The 13,945-nt window shown below is 35.0% G+C and overlaps 1 protein-coding gene across 1 annotated transcript in view; it reads left to right on the top strand.

Moving 5' to 3' along the window:
• The first annotated feature begins 1,670 nt into the window (after positions 1–1,670).
• Positions 1,671–13,945, top strand: part of LOC149773015 (snake venom 5'-nucleotidase-like) — a 36,666-nt gene continuing 24,391 nt past the window's right edge. The window contains exons 1-3 of the mRNA XM_089946882.1: positions 1,671–2,079; positions 11,330–11,543; positions 12,044–12,232. Of these exons, the coding sequence (XP_089803008.1) occupies positions 1,741–2,079; positions 11,330–11,543; positions 12,044–12,232 (742 nt within the window). The 5' untranslated portion in view covers positions 1,671–1,740. The remainder of the gene's footprint in view (positions 2,080–11,329; positions 11,544–12,043; positions 12,233–13,945) is intronic.

The following is a 13,945-nucleotide window of genomic DNA, read 5'->3' as shown; positions in this document are numbered from 1 at the left end:
ATTTGTTCGATATTTGAAAAGTTTCGGAAACAGTTTATAAATGTTTTTCAATTTAAGCACGGCGGAGAAAATGTAATTCAACTGCAAATATGGCGAACGAGGATTGCAAAATTGAATTTGTTCAAGTAAACAATATTTAAGAAAATACGCTCTTCTAAGAAAATTAAATAACTTTCGGAATATTATATATGTTGCTTTGTATTACCAAATTTATTATATATTTTGGAAGATAATGTTGTTAAGAGATCTCGTTAATGATTGGTTATTCTGGTTATGTTATTTTGTCCTAGCTTTTTATATAAATGATATTTGCCTCAGAATTACTCATTCCATATCCTAACATCAGTCTTAGTGGAAACAAGTTGCCTTCAGTTGAGAGGGTTTAGTTTATTTTTTCAATGTTTCATTGGAAATACAATGTGCTCTTTGACTAAACTACTATCTTGGAATTATTGTGAATTATTGTGAATTCGTTCAAAGACATTTAGGATTATATCATTGCAATACATCAAAACCGTTAACACATCTTCACATTGGAGGCTATAAGGTACATCATACGTACACCACTGGAATTTATTTGATATACTCTAAACTTGTGGACTTGTGTTGGAACTTTAAGGAATATTTCGGATTTAATTTACAATATTTTAAGTTCCTTTTTTAAAGTTTCATTTTGTATTATAGGCAAAGAAACTGTTCGCAGAATTTTACGAAATATGCTGCTTTCTCTCTTTTCTATTAAAGACCATAGAGTCGTATCAAAATGCAGAGCTGATGCAATGGAAGAAAAACGCAAAGAATCTTGAGCTGATGGAATAGAAATAGTAACATCAAACATCATTAGAACTTTTTTGACTTCATTAGACATGCATTCACATAAACAATAAGATATATTCTTTAAGCGTTTTCGCATCGTAAGCCACACAATTATTATTGTTAAAATTGATATCTGTATTTATTAACATTGAGATCTGTATTTATTAATATTAATGATATTATTATTTTACATTTTATGTAACTGTACCTCTGACTATGGCACAGATAGCGCTTGTATTGAATATATATTTTGTAATATCTAAAACAACGCTCACGAAGGAGACTTATCGACAATACTTTTCGTCGGATGAAGTCATTTATGGTGAAATAGACATAGGAATAATTTATTATACAAGTTAAGCTTACTAATACCTGCCAGGCGTGTTCTATCAAATAGGGTTTTGTTTAATGTTTTGTCATCTTTCTTATGCATAGCCATGCATTTTTTGAAAGGTCTCTCACTTTTGTGTCAGCAAAGATGGTACTGTGCCACCGTTACTGCATATTTTGTATAGTTATATGAATCCAACAGCCATGAGTCAAGTCCCACGAGTTCTAAGCAAGGAAACGTTGACTGAAATGAGCACAAACGGAACGAAAGAAAAATAGCATGTATGATTGAAAATAGAGACGTAAACTGCGACAGCGACACTGATTTCTGGGATTTATATTTGCTGCCACTGATTATGAATTAGTCTCGCCTAGCATAACCGATGATACATTCTTGTTGTGCTAATGACATTGAGCGATACTGTTCTTATCTAGGCGCTTGTGATACACAGGATTTATGTATGCTACTCTGCCCAATGTCAAGTCAAGGTATTATCGGAACGTAAACAGGGGCAAGTTTATAATATTCGTGACATTTGGACTGAAGTGAACTAGTCCCGTACTAGATACTGCTACCTGCGAAGGTGGTAGATCATGGATGCATTAAGGCTTTACTTATTTTTCTTTGTCGCGGTCATCAGTCTAGTGTCCTTACGCTGTTTTAATCTGACTTTACTTCACACAAACGATTTTCATGCTCATTTTGAACAGATCAACAAGTATTCTAGCGACTGTACAGAGGAACAGGCCCAGAAGGAAGAGTGTTTCGGTGGCATTGCACGGGAGGCGACAAAAATTAAAGAAATCCGCGACTCACATCAAAATGTGATCCTCCTTGACGCCGGAGATCGGTTTACGGGGACCCTCTGGTTCTTTAAGTATAAGGGCTTCGCATCTGCGTACTTTATGAAAAAGCTAAAGTATGATGCCATGGTAAGTTAATAATAATAATAATAATAATAATAATAATAATAATAATAATGTATTTAAAGAGGAGAGCATATTTAGTCTATGACCCGCATTAAAAACGTTTACTGAAGACACTCTTAGACATATACTATTTAGCGTATGGCCCGTATAAATATTTTTACATATAACAATCGTATATAGATAAAATAAAACTTATAAGCTTACTTGAAATTTGGATTAAATGACATTGATAGATACAATAGTAGATAATAATATTGCTAATTTGAAAGAACAAAATAAAAGGAAAATAAATATATGTTTTCATTTCCTACGTTCATCCCACATATATATCTCAAGCAACGGTGTAGTTAGAAATTGTACTTTCCAACCCCCGAACTTAATTGTGGTGCCCCGTGTAAATAAAAAGTCGTTGACTGGAATTTTTGCCACCATTGTTACATGGTTTGTATGGGCGTTTGCTAGGCAACTGATTTTATTGTGTGGTAAAAATATTGCATTTTAACGAATATAGAAGCTACGAGTAAAGATTATGTGGGTTTTGTTGTTGCCTGTATTACAGGTTGGAATATATCCAACATTTACGCAGACAAAATTTTTTTTTTTGTATATAGCGAACATTGCCGTGACGTCATTGGGTATAGCTACGTTGTACCCATCATTCATTGTGATTCAGAGTTTTGGTTTAAAGTCGATAAATCTGTTCTGAAACTGATGATAACGTCTATGTTCCTCCATCAAATTCCAAGTTTTATCCGTAATATGAATTTCTACGTTTGCATTCCATATTACTATCATATGAATTTAGAATGAAACTGTGTTTAAATGAGAGATTTGCACGCCAGAGCTCATAACATCAACAGTTATTTGGGAAAAAGATGAGTTCCTTCTCAACATTTCGCTTTAGTGCCTATTACGTTTTTCAATAATACCGCGAAAATTATCGTGGAGAATACATTGCCTAAGAAACGAAGAACACTAGATCAATACAATAATACCACTGGAAAATTCACAAACATACCTATAAATAATGTATTATTTATATAATTGATGGCATATGTTATGACGGTACGAGTGTTGCTATTACAACTTTACGAAATACTTCTGTTATTGACTATTTTCGTGTTTTTAGCAGCACTTTGAAATATAACAATTTTTGCATACAGCTGGTCGGACCACTCCTATGATCTAGTGGTTAGAACGTTCGCCTCGGATGATGGAGGTCACAGGTTCGAATCCAGTTAGAGTCATACCAAACACTTATAAAAATGGTACGAATAGCTGCTTCGCTAGGCGCTCAGCAGTAAGAGGTTACAATAGTGTTATGACTGGTCAGACAGGTGTCGGGATAATGTAAATGGGTAGGACGTCATGCTACATGTCTGCGGCATGATGCCATAGTGCCACACAGCAGACATCGTAGTGATATCACTGAAGCAATGTTAAATCTACGTTAAACATCCAAAACACACACACATACACGCACACACGTTAAAAGCTCTAATCGAATTATAATATTAGTTAACATGTAAGGACATATACATACATAACTCTCTCTCTCTCTCTCACACACACACACACACACACACACAGAGTTGGTCACTCCTTAAAATGTATCTATTTTTGTGCTTACCACAAAACTAGGCATATTTTATATGTTGACATTAATACATTATCACACAAAAAGCGAGATGGCAAGAGAATATAAATGCTGATTTAATTAAAAATATTGATACCAGTAGGCAACATCCAAATAACATTTTATAATTATCATTATCATTATTATTCAATGACACTTTTTAAAAATGATTTCTTACAAATATCAAACAATGTTTTGGAACTCAATGCCAAAATGCGAGCAATGAACGAATAAAGGACCAAACACAAATAGAACAAACCTTATCCATCCTTCCTTGAGTTTATACAGTTCAGGCAGTCCTTTGAAATATTAGTGCAATTTAACATTTGTACATACGGGCATGCGATTATTTTGTAATAGATTTGCACAGTATGAGAGTCGTCTCATTCCTTCACTACTTTTAAGACATGTCCCAGCTTAGAACATCTATGATTCTGATATTTGGCTGCCATCGAAATTTTTACTGGTCTTAAGTTTTATCAGCTAGAGAGATTTTCACTCCTCAACTTTAATTGCTTTTCGACTCAAAGCTGTAGTTTTGCTATATGGTACAAACGTTTTCTGCATCATCAGCAACCTAGAGACCATAGGTTAGTCTGATATACATGGTGCTAGATTTGGGTTTGATAAATGAGTGAGTTGTAGCCTCAAACAATGGATGCAGTAAATGGAAAAAGAATACAAGTGCTGATTGACACAGCATCAACGTTTAATTTAAACATACACATAAATTGCAGAACATAGATATAAATGTATTTGCCCATGAATATTAACCAAATTTTATATAGCTGTCAAGTTTAAATCCGCGACTGAGTCTAAAGATAGGACCATGACAGCTCCATTTTATGTAACGAAATTACATACAGATGACAAGTTTCCGAGAGTCAATTTGGAAGAAATTGTCTCGTAAAACATTTGTCAAAGGGACATGATGTCTGGAAGGTCGACTGACACACTTTTGGCGGTATAAACGAGCAACGCTTGAAAACACAAACTGGGAAACTAGCTCTTCAGACGTATTCCCAGACGTATCCTCAGATGTCCATATGCACTGACGTATCCAAGTATATGTGCATCTTCATGCTTACCTATCCACCTACCCACACACAGTTTGAGGGACGACGGGAGTCGAAACAGTAAAAAGCTTGGGGAGAAAGAGGAAATGGAAGGAAAAGAAAAAGCGAAAGGACAGAGAACAGTTGAACTGAAATAGGAGTGACAGGCAGGTTATGTACAAGGCAATGAATTCAATTGTTCACTCGATCATATAAACTAATTCTATCAGTAAAACAGATCGGCTATTTTGTATAAATATATTGTTGTTATTGAATTCGGTGAAAGATTTATTACAGAAAGAAGTGTACATTTCTAATGTATTGTATTATCACCATTGTTTATGTAATTGATTAAATTTTGATTTCTATATACGGGGGCTCGAGTCGTTCTGTTCTATATATCTTCTCAGATCTCTATTTATTATACCTATAAGTTTACTCGATCCGGACAATAACACCGAGGGCGATCATGTCCTAGATAACGAGAACCGAATAAAGCGGACACCTTGAAAAAAGGTACAATCCGGCAATCAACCCCCACCCCTTTCAACGAGTGGGCGTTACACACACACACACACACACACACACACACACACACACACACACACACACACATATATATATGAACGTTCGAAACTGCTGATACTATATATCATGTAGCTCAACCCACCGACGTTTACTATTTCACATTCGGAAGAAAATTTAAATAGATCTGGAAAAATCTTGAAAAATAAGACACTTAGATGGACCAACTCCCTGTGTAGCTCCAATCGTGGATGCTCACGAACCCAGGAATATCGTTTTGCCGCATTCATATTTGTAAAACAAATAGTCCCCAAATCACTTACATTACATTTAATCACAAAACATTCCTCTAAATGAAAGTTATTTCATTTATGTATGTCAGTCGTTTTAGTTATATGGGCGTATACATGTTATAGGTATATTGGCGTATGCGTGTTATATATATATATATATATATATATATATATATATATATATATATATATATATATATATATATATATGGGCGTATACATGTTATAGGTATCTGGGCATATGCATGTCATAGGTATATGGGCGGATGCATGTTATAGATATATCGGCGTATGCATGTTATAGGTATATGGGCGTATGCATGTTCATATAACTAAGATCTTTGAAATTTGAAAGACGATTACACCTATACTCAGTTGTGAAATCTTTCGCCTCACTTTCAGCGCTGAGCTCCACAATGGCATCAAAGAGTAAAGTCTGCTTTGTTCCAACCCACATACAGAAACCTCTAGATGCCAAGAAAAACAACATCGTACCGAATGCAAATTTTCGTATTGAAGTCCATTTTTACAATCACACTCGTGAAAACTGCCTTGAAGGGTTATTGCTATTGTGATAAAATGTTGAGGTCGATCTTAGAAGCTATTTCAGGCAATGCAGAAGTAAGACCACAAATACAGATATGATGTAAAGCTTTGCAGATCTCAGAATATATGTGTAACAACTCATCTTTCTATACAGTGCATCAGAATTCGAATTCACATCACGAAAAAATAGTGACATAATATCTCAACAAATGGCTCTACCCATATTTCTAGCATCTTACAACATGATAGGTTAAATGAGATTTACATCGGACAACTTACTAATGTGTCTGCTTTTAATAGTCATAAAGATAACTTTGTAATTCTAAATCATGTATAAAAAGCTTTCCTAGCAATTGGGAAATCAGTTTAATTCAAGTCTTTGTTATCATATTTGTAACTAATTTTGCCTTCGTTTGAATTATTATAATGGTCCTCTCCGGTGGCCTAGTGGTTAGAGCGTCCGCCTCGGATGCGGGAGGTCGTGGGTTCGATCCCCGGCCGAGTCATACCAAATACTTACAAAAACGTTACTAACAGCTGCCTCGCTTGGCTCTCAGCATTAAGAGGCTAGTGTTAGGACTGGTCGGCCCGGTGTCAGGATAATGTGACTGGGTGGGACATCATGCTACATGTCTGCGGCATGATGCCCCAGTGCTAGACATCACTATAAACTGCCACATTGCAGACATCGTAGCGATATGACTGAAAAATTGTTAAAGCTACGTTAAAAATCCAAAACACAACAACAACATTTATTATAATGTATAGTTTTTGCTGTGCTCGTTGGAAATCATTTAGTCAAAACGCATGGTGTGATGTCCAAGAAAAAGTCACATAACCCATTGTTTATCAAGTTATGTTAGTTCGAGTACCTATTCAGTTTTACGGTCCAATATATATAGTCGTCTGTTATATCATATAAACATACAATATGCACGAGTGATAGGGCCTACCAGTTGTGTTGCTGAATTAGATTTGGAATGTATATATGTATATACATGTGTATTAACACTTCCATACTTTCCAACACCGCATAATTTTGTGGTTAGATCATGTGCCACTACAAGGTTATATATATGCCTTATCACCGTTAACTATTTGGGCGTAGGTTATTTGTACAGCTTATACTTCAGCGTTGTATAGCTGTAAAATTTGGTGTAAGTGTCAACGATCTTGATATCTAGAGTGTAGGACAAAAGTTATGAAACAGGTGGAGGATATTAATCAACAGGTAAAAAATGTCACAATTAATTTTATTAGAGTTACGACAAAAATGTAGGTGAACTAGTCACAGTACGACTTGTGTAATTTTGAATCTTCTTACTACATGAATTATTTCCATTAATTTCACATATGATGTGTTCTTTCATTATGTATACATTCATACATAGAATAGTGTAGTGTCATCACAAATAAATCCGGGTCGTCTCTATACATATGGGTCTCATAGGTAACAGGGAATACCCAAAACAGGAATAACGTATCGCACCCCTCTAGGCCATAGCATTATCCAAAATCCAAAGAAAGTTACTGGAGGAAAACAGTTGTGTAACAGTGGCTTCAGTTTCTTGGTCGGGAGCATTAATCTTTAAAATAAATGCGCTTAGAGGGCAGGAGTCAGTTTTTATGTACAAATTTAATACCGCAATCTGCGACCTAGTATAAAAAATATAAAAAAGATCAAATACACAAGTGAGGTCAAAAAGGTCCAATATTTTTAGATACCTATATTAAAACAAAGCATAAGAATAGTATTCACTTGAATAGAGAAGTCAATGGCAGTTCATAGCAGAAGAAGTTTATGCACCCCAACCCCTATTTTATACATGCATTTTTCACATCCAAAGGCCATTTTTGACAGCATGTGGTGCGCAGACTGCAAACGCAAGCTCTTTCCCTGGATGAAAATTTTGAAAACATTGTCTGCTAAATAGTTTGATGCAATTCAGAAAAGTTTCTATAAATTCTTCTAGCAAACTTAAAGAAATCGCACATTTAAGTAAAGCATGTAATTTAGAAGTTCTTTTAGACTGATATAAAAGAACAAGTTCCTAACTTTTCGTTATCATTCTGGAGAGGCTAATAGCAGCATCAGTGCTTCTGTCAGTGTGTGTTGGGGGGGGGGGGGCAGGGTAATTGCACACAAGTCTGGCTAGTCTGGAGAAGTCAAAGTTTAATCAATTGACATTAGACAATGCTGGAATATTGATATACTGATGTGTGTGACCCTAAAACTTACAAAGTGACATATCAAATAAATTCATAGATACATAGCCAATGAAATTGACCATATATATATATATATATATATATATATATATATATATATATATATATATATATATATATATATATATATATATGCAAATTACTCATTACACTTTAACAAAGAAACTTCTTCTCAGACACCAATTTACTTACAACTGACTTTAATGTTTACTGGAGTTTACAAAATCATAGTAAATAATGCGATAAGGTTTAGAACAAATATTGACAGTGGAAAATTCAGTTCAAGGTAAAAAGCATTTCACAGGCTTGGCTTTTGATAAGCACGTACCATAAAACAACTCCTGCAGAAGCTAAATCTGTCCGTCAAAGTCACTCTCTTGTGCACTTAGATCAGAATGAGTATCTGGATGAGATTCAAGTTATTGTTTCTTTCAGCATGACGAACCGATTAATCCTAATCTCTTACCATGCATTCTGAGACCTGCAAAAAGAAGAGAAACAAGCAAGTGATATTGATGTACTTTTAACATTCAGTGAAAACAAGACTGTCAGAGGAGAAACTGCATGTGTATTGTCAAATGCATGAAACTGCCATTTAATTTTAAGCTTTTACCTCTTTATTAACTGAACATAAACATTTCAAGATATATGCATAACACTCAAACATTTCCTATCATCACCCAAGTGTGAGATATGAATCTCTTATGTCAACTTCAGAGTGGGGTCATGAAGGTAGAAACTATGTCGGTGTGCTAAAACTTTCATTCTTCTCACCAAAATATACCAAGTAATATGCCATATACATCACTATTTCTAAGACCGTTCCACTGGTGACATTCAATATTCACAACAGTATGTTTATATATGATTCCTCTGAATTCTATCTGATCCTGTGGAGTAAAATTACTTTTAAGAATACATGTTGACATGCTATGCAATTGTTTATGTGTGTCTGTATTGAAATATGAATATTATTTATAACAAATAGGGGTGCAGACCTTGCCAGCTACATAAAGTGCAAGACAATACATTATAGTTACCATTTTGTTCCCATATTTAGTAAGTTAAGTCCAAAATATGCTACTTTATCATGATGTAAACAGTTCTCACATTGAGGTACAAAACACAGTTACCTCTCTCTCCAAAGAGTATTACTTACAACACTAAGTGATATATGGAAAAAGGAAGGAAATAGAATGAAGCTAATGCATAAAAATTATTTAAATATACACAAAGAAACAGAAAAGTATAATAGATGTGGCTGACTGCACCATACAAAATCATCAATTTTTCTTACGGGGGCAGGAGCCAGTTTTTATGTACAAATTTAATACCGCAATCTGCGACCTAGTATAAAAAATCATAAAAAATCAAATACACAAGTGAGGTCAAAAAGGTCCAATATTTTTAGATACCTATGTTAAAACAAAGCATAAGAATAGTATTCACTTGACCAGAGAAGTCAATGGCAGTTCATAGCAGAAGAAGTTTATGCACCCCAACCCCTATTTTATACATGCATTTTTCACATCCAAAGGCCATTTTTGACAGCATGTGGTGCGCAGATTGCAAACGCAAGCTCTTTCCCTGGATGAAAATTTTTAAAACATTGTCTGCTAAATAGTTTGATGCAATTCAGAATAGCTGTCATCCAAGCCGTTTTTGAGATACTCTACGTGCCTTGAACCCACGTTGTCTACTGCTATGGGAGGCTAGCTCTTCTTCATAGCCGACAATTGGTATTTCACTATCAACATACTGCAGAGCAACTATGGAAAGTGTACATGCCTGACATCAATTTCAAGAACAACACAAGCCCGAAACACCTAGTTCACAAATATATTCATATCTATAAATAGTAAACAATAATAGCTGAAAAGGTCACACCCATAGCCTTAAGTTAAGAAATTTGCCATGGGCCAATTTACGAAACTGGACCCTGCCACCTTATCTCACTTTCCGACTGTAAAACGATGGTTTGGAAAGGGCCTATGTGTAAAGTTTCAAAGTATCCAATAGGATAGAAAGAAAAAAAACAGCAACTGATCTGTGATCTAGTTGTGCTGGTGATGAGTAATACACTTAAAGATTGATTTCTACGAATCAGATTCCATGATTATCTATTCTTGAATGTAATAGTGACGGTTAACACGGTAACCCCTGGAGCGTTTTGTCATTTTTGCCTGAAAATCGAGTAGGAAACACATTTTGAAAGCTATTTCTGAATATATCCGAAAACACCAGATCACAGGTGATCTTTCAATGACATACTGTCTAGTTGTGTTAGAAACATCGTTTTCCATTGGCTATTTGTCTCGCGCATGAGCAGAAGGTAAAAGTTGGATTATTTTTGTACTTTATTTTTTTATGCTATACGGAGCCATTATTTTTGTATCGAGACCACTCTCTATTCCAAATGCCCATCTTATAATACTTTTTGCAAAGGTTCATCTGTCTGTTTGCTTTTCATACCTGTTTGCCTTAGATGTGAGACCAAAAAGTCTAAAATCCAGACACAAAACCGGATACAGACCACGGGAGAATTTTGGGTAGAAAAAGGTCCGGTGCAAAAATGAGTCTTTTTAAAATCTGTATTTTGTAGTGCAACTAGATATTCCAGATTATTTGGTATCATTGTAGAGCTACATCTGTTTGCCTTTCTATAATACCACCCTCTTAGTGTATTATGCATGACAGTGACGCTACAGAGCTCGGCAGTAGACTACTACCTCCTGCCACGTCAACTCGTCGCCTCAGGGTTAATGTGTTAAGGACACAACACGATAACAGCAGCAACTATTACTATTACTAACACTGCTTTCAACAACATCGTATGTCAAGTATACGCATTGTAGGCGAAACATAAAATCGAGTTCGCCTAGTGACTTGGAGTTTTCTGAGCTGTTTTAATCGTCTCTGATGTTTTCTATGAAGACAATTCAAAATACTCATTACTTCCTGTTTTACAGTGCATTGGTAACCACGAGTTCGACCTTGAAGTTCCCGGACTGGCCAATTTTCTGAATAACATAACGATCCCCGTTGTCAGTGCTAACATTAACGTGAGCGGTGAACCTCGTTTACAGGGCCTTTTCAACAAATCAGTTATTTTGAACTTAAATGGCACACGAATAGGAATTGTGGGATACATCACTGAAGAAACAGGTTCTATTTCCAAAGCAGGTACATTTTTCTTTTTGAAGCTGTCGAATTGGACAAAAGAAAATTTTCCATTTGGATGTTAACTTTCAGACGTATTTTGCCGCATGCACAAAGTCTTCATTTATGTAACTAATTCAGTGATACACATTGACAATACAATTATCAGGAATTGTTATATTATTCAACCGCGAGGCATACGACGAAGTCATTGAAATGCTTTAGAACTTTACAAAGACGAAAAGACGTTAACAGAACCTTGCGTCTAACAATTTTCATTATTATTAATTATTACAAGTATATTATAAGACTCTTACAATTAGAGATATCCGAAACATATAAAACTCCTCCGGTTACAGATTTCAGCATATATCCCAAATAACGTCTGTCATTAGTTTGTATAGACAAAAAAGCCGTTGATCGTTTGTTGATCTTTTGATAATATAACCATCGCCATAAAACAAACTTTTCGATGAATACTGACTAATGTAAACAAATGAGTTTCTCATTTTTCCTGGTCTCAGGTCCCACTGTGAAGTTTGTTGATCCGATTCAGAGCGTTCAAAAAGAGGTTAAAAGTCTGCAAGCGGCTGGCATTTCAATTATTATTGGATTGAGCCACGCGGGATATGGCAACGATCAGAAAGTTGCTCGTGAGGTTGACGGCCTTGACGTTATAGTTGGAGGTCATACTCACAGCTTTCTCTATACAGGTACATGCTTAGGACAGTATTATTTTAAACCATTATGAATATAATTCAAATGAGTAAGGATTTATTATTAAATTTATGAAACGCGTTGAATAATGTGCAGCTTTTGCTCTCCAGGACAACAAAAATTGGATATTATTCAACTCGTTTAATAAATTCAGTATTATCATTACCCATATGAGATTCTTATTATCACATAATTTTTATTTCAGTGAAAATTATTTCGATTGAAAGAAGAATAAGAACGAATGATTTCGTCCATTCTGACAGACGTTGTATGTTTCATTTGTTGTGCATAAAAAATAGACCCAAACAAGGTTGAATTTGCAATAACGTTTAAAAGAGGATTATACTTTCTTGCTAATTATGAGTAAAGAACAAACGTCCTTCCGAATAAATAGAGCATTTTACACGGACACAATAATGTTTCAACACAGAATGTCCAATGAACACGGTGTCGCATTGTTTGATGCACCACTCGCTTGAGTGCATTATACGATCCATTTCTACGTAACCTAACATGTCACTTTCACTACTAAACATTACATCGTTGCAATATTCTTTTGAAAGAAGGTTTACTGGATGCAGAAATTCCCATATTTACAGTAATGTATTTGTGACTGGATATTTGCCGTACTTGACTTTGAACAGTAGACTACAAAATATGTCAAAAAATTTCATTTTGAGTCGGAATTGCATCACAAATTTACCGCGTAAATATGCAGTGGTTGGATAAACATCTATTAGATTGGAGACTTATGTCCACATTCTTCTGTGAAAAGAGATGAGTTTATTTACTTTTGTAAGTTACCATTTAAACCACGTTTGTAAATAGGGTGGATTCCATGCTACAGGTTTACCGCCTCCCTCCACCCACACCCCACACAGCCGCTATCAGCTGAGCAATACCCTTATTTTTATTTCTTGTTGCTGTTGTTGTCTTAGGATTTTAGCAATTTTTTACGTTATGATATCGTATACATGACATAACAAACCCCTGTTGTGTTAAAAGAGACCGACAAAATGTTCCCTTAAAACAAACAATCCCGGAAGGCGGGGTTAAATAAGTTTTCCCACGATCGCAGCCAATCAAAAAGAGAATACTGCATAATAATTTCATGGGTTTATTTGGACCAACCAGAATCACGTAAAGGGATATGTTCACATGTTAGAATATTTTTACATGTTATAATATCAGAACTATTAAACTACACACACTATAGGTAAAGTGTACCGGCTATGTGACAAATTTAAATATCAATAAGAAAACGAAACGGGTTTACCACTAACGTTGCACAAATCAAGACAACTGAGAGATTAAAGAAAAAAAATATTAATTCCAACCAATGTATAAGATAATTACATGTAATCAGTAACTTGTATACCTAATTAAAGCATTTTGCAAAAACATAGTCAGGAGCTGTAGTCAATTGCTTAGCAATAATCGCCGCAATGGGGTTGGGTGGGGGACAAAGATCCAGCTTCGGCTCAAAATACCCACCAAGTAACTTTTTTTTTCATTGAGTAGGTACTCTTGAACTACGTTTTGCTGGAGGTCCCATCATTTCTTGCTACGCAAATGTTTGTTTGTGGATTTTATTGAAATATATAACGCTTTTTTTATTATTCTGTCTATTATTCATTGAAATTTTGCAACAAAATATAAAAAGATAAAAAAAAAAACAACAACACAAAATAATTTATTATTTGAGAAGT

This window comes from Sinohyriopsis cumingii, unplaced genomic scaffold (assembly GCF_028554795.1).
Source record: "Sinohyriopsis cumingii isolate HCF-2022 unplaced genomic scaffold, ASM2855479v2 utg000913l, whole genome shotgun sequence".
NCBI classification, from domain to species: domain Eukaryota; kingdom Metazoa; phylum Mollusca; class Bivalvia; order Unionida; family Unionidae; genus Sinohyriopsis; species Sinohyriopsis cumingii.
The sequence above is the reverse complement of the archived record's forward strand: the minus strand, read 5'-3'. Positions and strand labels throughout refer to the sequence as shown.